The following is an 8,663-nucleotide window of genomic DNA, read 5'->3' on the forward strand; positions in this document are numbered from 1 at the left end:
TCCCAGCAGCGCTACAGGAGCAGGCCCGCCCGGCATATCATCTAGGGCAAGGATAAAAGTCCCAGCCTTGAGCTTAAATGGAGCTCGGGGCAGAGGGTGTGGGTTGGAGGCTCCAGGTGAGAATGGTTGGGACAACGGAGGTCTGCTAATGTGCTCAGGGCCCTGACCCTTGTCCTGGACTTATCACCTCGGGAGCTAGTAGAAACATAAAGGGCCAGAGAGGTTTTGTATCTATGTCACTTCATGTGAGGTGGATTCAATCCTTTTGATAGCAAATTAAGGGTATTTCAGTATTGCAGAACTCGAGTTTCTTATGTGCATACTGTCACAGTGCTAGTAAAACCTTGCATGTGTGCAGGTTTATGCCTTTCATAACTGTGTAGAGTGATTGCTTCAGGCCTTGGTTTTGCATACGTATTCTAAAGATAGTTTTGTTAGCTCAGACCAAAATCTATCCTTACTCATTCACAGAACTACTTTGCTGTACTTCAGCTGTCTGTGTAGAAGTTCTCTGTGGTTTTGTTTTGGTTTTTTTTTTCTCTCATGCTGACCTAAAATTACAGCATATTTCTGAGCAGTTTATGAATTATACATGACTAAACAGTAAGGGGGATTTTAAGCATTTTTGTTCCTGCAGTGCTGGTATAACTGATCTATCACTGGAGCTTTTAAGAACTAAACCAATATTAAATTTAAATTACTTTCTTCAATTAATTGCTAGGTTAGTAAAAAGAGTAATGGCATATTCAGTATTTGGTGCTTGGGGCAATAATTTGTAGAAACCCTAATTTAACTCTGACATTGATGGGTAATGTCTTTTTTGTCATTAGTAGATGTGAATGGAGTCTCAGTATCTGAAGAAATGCCTGGGAATTTGCTTGAGAAAGGGACTGGCAGAGGTTGCAGAACATCGGCCTGCAGATCCAATAGAATATCTGGCACACTGGATTTACAATTATAGAAGAGTCTTAGATGAAGAAAAAAAGGTGGATCCATCTTGGTAAAAAAATATTCGTGATAGTATAATTGATGCTACTTAGTCTCTATTTTTTCAATTGATTCTCTGTTACCTCTGAAATAGATAATGTTGGAGAGGATTGAGCTGGAACAGGAACGGGAGGCGGCCTGGATAGAACTCGAAATGTTACAAAAAGTGAAGGAAGAAGAACTAATGATCCAGCAGAAACTTGAAGAACAACATCAGGTTAATAATAGTAGCCAATTATAAGTAGTATATGACGCTGTGGCATCTTGTAGCTCTGTGTATTTCTAATCTCTGTATAATGATTTGGATAGAAGGCAGCATAAATGAAGTATTTAAAACTCACTTTTCTAAATAGTAAGTGGAGGAATTAGTCAGCACATAGGAAGGAAAACTTGCATCCTATGTGCTAAAATGTAAAAAAAAAAAAAAAAAAAAACTTACATAAGAAGTAACTTAAAATAAGAAGACCTGGCTTCTGTAATTAATTATGGGCAAAAGCTGGTGCAAATAAAGTTAGAAATCACCGCAAAAATTGACAGGCCTGTTAGGAGGTATGGGAATGGTAACCAATCATTGTCTGAAGTTACTTCAGTGTAATATCAGTAATGCAAACAAAGGTAATGAGAAAGTATACAGAATTGTAGAGACTGAAAATGGTTGGGAATCAATGATGTGTAATGCCTTCAGTGTTGCTATGATAACATAGATGTTATCTGCCTGGATTTTTTCATATGACTGACTTTCGGGATGCGATCAGGAGGGTAATATCAAATCCTGTTAAGCCCAGTTCTAGTATAAGATGCATTTATTCTATTTCACTTGCACTTTTAAAATTCAGAATTTACTAATTTTCAGACCTAAAGTTATGTGCCTAAGGATTTGTTGTGGTTTAAACCCTGGCAGTAACCAAGTACCACACAGCCACTTGCCCTCTCCCCCCACCTCCCTTTTCTCCACTTCCTGGGAGGGATTGCGAGGAGAATATAAAACTAAAAGGGGAAAGGAGAGGAAAAAAAACCAAAATAAAATCCCACCAAAACCAATAAACACAAGTGATGCACAACAAAATTGCTCACCACCCTCTGACCAATACCCAGCCCAACCCAAGCAGTGATCAGTCCCTTCCAGGTGACTCATTCCAGTGACATACTGGGAATGACATGCTGAGATATGGGATATTCCTTTGTCTAGTTTGGGTCAGATGTCCTGTCTCTGCTCCCTCCCAGCTTTTTGTGCCTCTCCTCACTGGCAGAGCATAAGAGACTGAAATCTTCTTGATCAGGGTGAGTGCTATTTCACAACAACTGAAACATCAGTGTGTTATTGGCATTGTTCTTGGACTAAAGCAGAAACACAGCACTGTACCAGCTACAAGGAAGAAAATTAGCTCTATCCCAGCCGATACCAGGATAGGATTTCATGAGTCATATAAAATAGCAAATGGAAACGAGAATATGAGATTGTGTTTAGAGATAATTCACAGGGATTTATATAAATTATTTCATGTAAACTATGGGAAAGATGTTGAATTATTCAATATTCACATTAGACACATTTTTTTAACCTAATCCCATTTTGGCTATAGTCATGTACTCGGCTATGTTTTGATTATATCTGTCAAAAAGGAATGTGAAAACTCATTACTACAATATGATTGCTCACAAAATGCTGCAGCAAACAGTATTCTCTACACCCTAGTGTTGTTGAATGTGAGCATTTAGATTACATAATTTCTTAATTTTTGATGCAGTAGGACTTAAGGTTACAAAGAATAAACACTTTGTATTAGATATTTCTAATTGGAAATATTAAAGGTTGCTGCTGAAGATGATTAATGTCAATGACCTTGCTTAGTGAAGTTCTATATAAATGTGATTTGATGTGGCTTCATCTGTCTGTGCTAGGTACTATATGAAGTATCAAAGAGCTTAATTCAAAGCATAGGAGATAATGAATATAGACTGATAAAGAGCATGTGGAGCAAAACAGTGTCTTAAGTGTGTTCCAGGTGTCTATTTCTTTGTCCTCTGATAGCAAAGACTTTCTATCCATGCAAATCTAAAACCTATGAAACTGTTGAGTCAGATAATACTGGAAGGGTTTTATGTTATTTACACTGCAGTTATGTTTTATGCTTCCTTTTTATTTTTTTTAAGATTTCATTTGTGAAATACATTGGAAACAATGGGGTGGGCAATATGAATGTGGGGGTTTTTTTCCTTCTAATTACCTTTCTTAAACTGACTGCAGGCTCAGCTGGAGCAAGAGCGTAAGGAGTTGGAACTGCAGAATGAAGAAAGGAAAATGCCGTTGCAGCAGGAAGATGAGGTTTAAGCCAAAGCTTAGTCAGTTGTTTGAAAATACTGTTAATCAGCTGCCTTTTCCAGATGGAGGCACTAAATCCAAAACACAATGAGGAAGCCCATGGGTGTTGAACTGACACATAATTAAAAAATAAAAAAACATTGAAAATGGGGGAAGAATTTCTAACACATTTGTTCCAGTCTGGCTTTCATACTTACATTTTTGTCTGTTCTATTAGGCTCATTTAGCTTATGATCAGAGCAGAGCATACATTTATTGCAAAATTTAGTGTAAGGTCAGCTTAGTTGATGCTTTCACATTCCTTGAGAAATGTGAGAAAGTATTATAATTTAAGTATGTCTGCTTTAAGTATTTAGACAGTAATGTTATACAGTGTATCATCCTGGAGTCCATTTGCTGTATCTGGAAAAGGAACTGTGGTTTGAAACTGGAATGCTTCTTGATTCTGAGATCTTCCTGGTACATAGAAATTTATACTAGCAGAAGAGTGTAGGCAGGTATCTGTGAAAATGTTTGGTCTTTTAATGCCATTTCAGTAAAAACATGGCATGTTTATCTCATTAAAGCTTTTAAATATGAATATCTCTTAAATATACATGGAGCACATTGTGTTTTAGAGATATGTTTGTTTTTAGAGCACTGTTAAAATCCTGAGAGAACATAACTTTAAGAAGATGACTATAAAAGTGACATAAAAAATTAAAATATAGAAATTTAAACCAAAATTCCTGTTATTTAAAAAAGTCTGATAAAAATTGTCTTAACAAGCATGCAAAGAACATATTCACATACTAACATATTTCTATAGCATGCATCTAAGAATTCTCTATTAATAGATTGTGTCATTTTAACACATCTGAAATATTCTCTATAGATAATTATTCGTGATGTGGAACTGAAAACTGGTTTTTGTTACCACAGGAAAACGATGAAGAGATGATAGCTGAATTTACAGATAGAGCTGGAGTGTCTAATTTGACCATTGTTGAGGAGCTAGATGAGAATGAACAGCTTGAGGTAAGTGTTTAGAAAGAACAGGGAGTTTACAAATGGTTCTTACAGATTTGCTTTTCTGTACTGACATATCAAAGGTTAAAACTGTTGGAGTTAAGACCATGCTGGTTCTCTCCTATGGTTTTGAGGGATGGTATTTTGGCCACAACCTCCCAAACTTCCCATAGCCTGTTCTCTGGTACAAGTTAAGCTATTGTAAAAGACACTGTGGTGCTGGCTAAGTCCTCAAGATTTAAAATTCCTTTTTGTATTCAGATACGTTACAAATGAAAGTATGAATATAATCAGAGGAGGCAACCTTCCTTTTCTATGTGAAAAGATAATCATATACAACATGTACTAAATCACAAAAGATAAGTTGTTTCTGAGTGATTGTGGTTATATTTTTCTGGTTGGTGTGAAGTATATTTTTGTGCATCAGAATGCACTCTTGTGCAAATATTTAACATATAACACCAGATACTAAGGACACAGTGCTCGCTAAAGCTAGGACCTGCTCAGAATCAGTTTATTTGAGCTCTCTGCCAACATGAATGTTGAACGTTTTCAGTACTACAACTATGGCTCTGTACTGTGATCCTTGAATGTCTTCTATGTCCCAAGTATTCAGTGGTTATAAAGATGTTGATATCTGTATTCCAAGTGTTGTGTCTTGAGATTTTGGTATACTAGTTTTAGTACATCATTATCAGAACCCTTTTTCCTTTATTAATAATTAATAATCCTTAATAATTTGCTCACATATTTTCTGGCATCAATAGTGTAATTCTAGCTCAAGATTTATATTGTGATATTAATATGCTCTATGTTTAGGGTTACTTTAATAACGGCCTGTTTTATAAGTGTTCTCTAAGTATATTTATGAACATATTTATGACTATTCTTACAGTCAGGTTTTCACAGGTGTTTGGTTTTTTTTTCACTAAGCTAAATCAGATCTCATATAGCCCCAATTTTTATATTTTTCAGATAATTACATATTAAATAGTATTTTTGAGGCATCAGGCATATTCTGTTCTTAAATAAGTGAATTTCAAAACCAGAAGCTTCTTCTTATATATGCCATCTTCCAAGTTTTCATGCCTGAAGTCATTTAAAGTTGGATTACATTGGCCTTTGGTGATGTTATTTCAGGTCTTACAGTGATGTGTTTGTTGATTTAAACTACAAATTAAGAGCTGGTCAATAAAATTAAAATGTATAGACTTGTACTATTGAAACTATACTGCTCTCAGAATCATAATACTTCATTCAGACTCACCGGATTTTATAATAAAAGTCTGGTGATAAACTTCATTGTATTTCACTGAATGGAAGAATACATAATTATATTGATAAATATGGACTTATCTGCTACGTAGGTTGTTTCTTTTTATTTTTTCTTCATTTTTCTTTTAAAAAGTTCAGTTAATGCTGGCAAATGATAGAATTTCTTTTTCTGTTTGTTAGAGCACAACAGAAGCAGAACAAGAAAGTTCCCAACTGATCTGAAAGCTGTAAATATATTTTCTACTCATTACTTGCTGATCCTGAGGTGCGATGTCTTAATTTATGTATTTTACATGTAGAACTGATTTATATACCTGTTGTTTTGGTTTCTGGCTTTCTGGGTGTTTGTATAAAGTCTGTTAATTCTCGCATGTGATGCTTCCTTTTTGTTCTTAAACCACTGTAGCTAGTTTGGCTAACTCAGACGAAAAATTGCAATTGAAATGAAAGGAGTAAATATATTTTCTACTTATTGCCCATTGATTCTTGAGGTGTAACTGTAATAATTATATATACAATTACATTGTCAAGATTATTTTTGAGTAGAGGCTACAATATCATAATTTGAATCAATATTGAAAGAACAAAAGGGTCTTTTGTTTGAAAGAACAAAAAGTTGAAAATGGATTTTCCAAGAATTTGAATGGTTTATAATAGAAAGAGGGAAGGCTCTGCCAGTTAGAAGATGGAGAGAGAATTCTGCACATCAAACTAGATGCAAAAATCAAATCAGAAGATTTTCCAATTTATATGGAAGGGATAAATTGAACTCTGTGACTCAGTAAACAGATCCACTAGAAGATTTGTGTGTCTAAGAAATCTTGTAGTGCTTTTCGTATCACTGTTAGCTTTAGGCTTCATAATAACCTTTTATGGCAATTGTGTGATATTAGGTGAGCTGCAAGTGTCTGCATATCAATTTTGATTACTCAAGTCTTAAAATAATCTTTACTGCATTTTTCTTGAATTTGCAAATCAGTAAATTACATCAGTGTTGTTTTTACTAAATAACCATTATTAGTTCTCAAAGCTTCACTTGTAATAAAATGTATTAATAAATTTCTGCAATCACTGATATCTTGGTACAGGTTATCAAGACTGTTCCATGTTCATTATAAATGGAAAAGACACCAGCCTTAAGAAATCACACACTTCTTGGCTAAAACATGCCTTTACAGCTTAATGTCTTCTAATAGTACAGGTTAGTTGGGCAATTAACGTTAAGTCATTGCCAATAGTGTATAATGAAAATACTCTACGTTACAAATTCAGTGCTGCATAGTTAGTGCATTCAGTGCATTCTTCAATTTTGGGATGAAAGTGATGCTGAGGACAATTTCACTTTCATTTGTTTGTATACATTTGTTTGTGTTATAGCTAGCTTTAAGGGTTTTGCTCTTTGGCAAACTGTTAAAAAATATCTATATACCCAACAGGCAAAGGTCAATTGTGTAATAAATATTTTTGTGCTCTAAATAACTTGTTCTGTTCATGTAGCTCATACTAGGCATAATCCTATCAATTTTTTAAAATGTAAGCACTACTGATTTCTAAAATAGTAATCTGTTATTTTTCCCTGAAAAATAATAAAACTTGTTTATTAAAAAATTCCTGTTGCTCTCTTTATTGCCATATTGCTTTTTGGATGCCATTAATGACATATAAACATCCTTAAAGTCAAAAGAGGAAAATATCACTTTCCAGTTATAAATACTTAGAAATGTTTTTATAACTTTTTAAGTAATGAGAAATTGAACTACTTTTGTAACTAGGTGATCAGGCTTTGCTATCTACATTTATTCTGCATTAGTATAGGTTTCCAGTTTCTATGACAGTCAAGAACCCTTTCTGTGGAATAAATATGCTGTTTATGCTGATATTCCAGTAAATGGGTTTTGTCAGGTTTTGATTATGTTTATTAGTAATAGTTAAAACAGTATAATTTTAAGACCACATTTTAAGACACCACAGTTGTAATGACACCTATGAACGCTGTATGCATGGCAGCTTCTTGTGCCAATCTCAAAGGGATGGAGTAAGTGGGTAGATAGGTAAAGTTTCTCCTTTGAGCCGGTATGTGTAACTGAATCTTGTTTAGATTAAAATTTTCAAAAATTGGTAAGTAACTGTGTTGATTTCCCTTTTCTGTCCAGTCACGCTGACTGTGAAAATTTCAGCCTTCATACAGCCTTCATATTTAATTAGGAAATACATTCCATTTGTAAGACAGTATTTTAAAACATGCTAGGAAATTATTCTAAGTGGTACTTCCAATATGTGGCTTTCATTTATATCTTTGATTTTGTTGTGTGTCCACTAGAGTGCATCCTAAATAAACACACTGGTGGCTCTGTCAGTTGTAACCCATGAAAACAACAACTTTTGTTCATCATTTTCTTTCAGCTTATTTTTAACTGTGACTTTTTCTTTGTGATTCTGCAATTCATATTCCTTTTCTAGGTAGGAACTGAATTTTTGGATGGGAACTTTTATCAGAAAATTACTTAGTAAAGGTCAAAATAAAATGGTAGATCCCAATTTCCCTATTCCTTTGCTGTTATTTTGTATACAGAAGACATAAGTTGTTCAAATGTTATTTATAGGATTTCCCATTTTTTCAGGATTTGATGTGCGTAGACCTGGTGCATTGAACACATTCTATAGCTTTATAGGAATTATGTTGCTTGTGGGACCAAAGGATAAACAGTTCTTGACTCAGTGTTTTTTTCAGGTGCAAAGCAACCTGTAGGTAACTTGGAAATGTAGTTCACAGCAAAGATGACTTCTGCTTGGGCGTCCAAGCCTAAAGGGAAATTAAGGCAGCTTAAAAATCTCTGCCTTCTTCTGAACTTGAACCTCCTTCGAAGTACAGCAAGCTAGAGCTTGGAACAGGAAGAGAACACAGGAGAAGATGCTATTTTATTGTTACTGCAAGTGATGTGATGTCATAAGTGTTAATACATTTTAACCTCTGCATGAAATCTACAGTTTTATATTGGGAAAAATAAAAGCAATTACCTAATGTAACTTCAACTACAGCTTACATTCTCTTTGAATACATTTTAGTGGA

At 34.5% G+C, this 8,663-nt stretch overlaps 1 protein-coding gene across 1 annotated transcript; it reads left to right on the forward strand.

The window, feature by feature from the left end:
- The first annotated feature begins 197 nt into the window (after positions 1–197).
- On the forward strand, positions 198–6,866 carry LOC308223090 (DPY30 domain-containing protein 1-like). Its single transcript, XM_080621736.1, has 5 exons — positions 198–986; positions 1,082–1,204; positions 4,232–4,327; positions 5,774–5,858; positions 6,682–6,866. The coding sequence occupies exons 1-4, from the start codon at positions 840–842 to the stop codon at positions 5,813–5,815; spliced, it is 408 nt and encodes a 135-aa protein (XP_080477862.1). The 5' UTR covers positions 198–839; the 3' UTR covers positions 5,816–5,858; positions 6,682–6,866.
- The last annotated feature ends 1,797 nt before the right edge of the window (positions 6,867–8,663 follow it).

This window comes from Psittacula echo, assembly GCF_963264785.1.
Source record: "Psittacula echo genome assembly, chromosome: 6".
NCBI lineage: Eukaryota > Metazoa > Chordata > Aves > Psittaciformes > Psittacidae > Psittacula > Psittacula echo.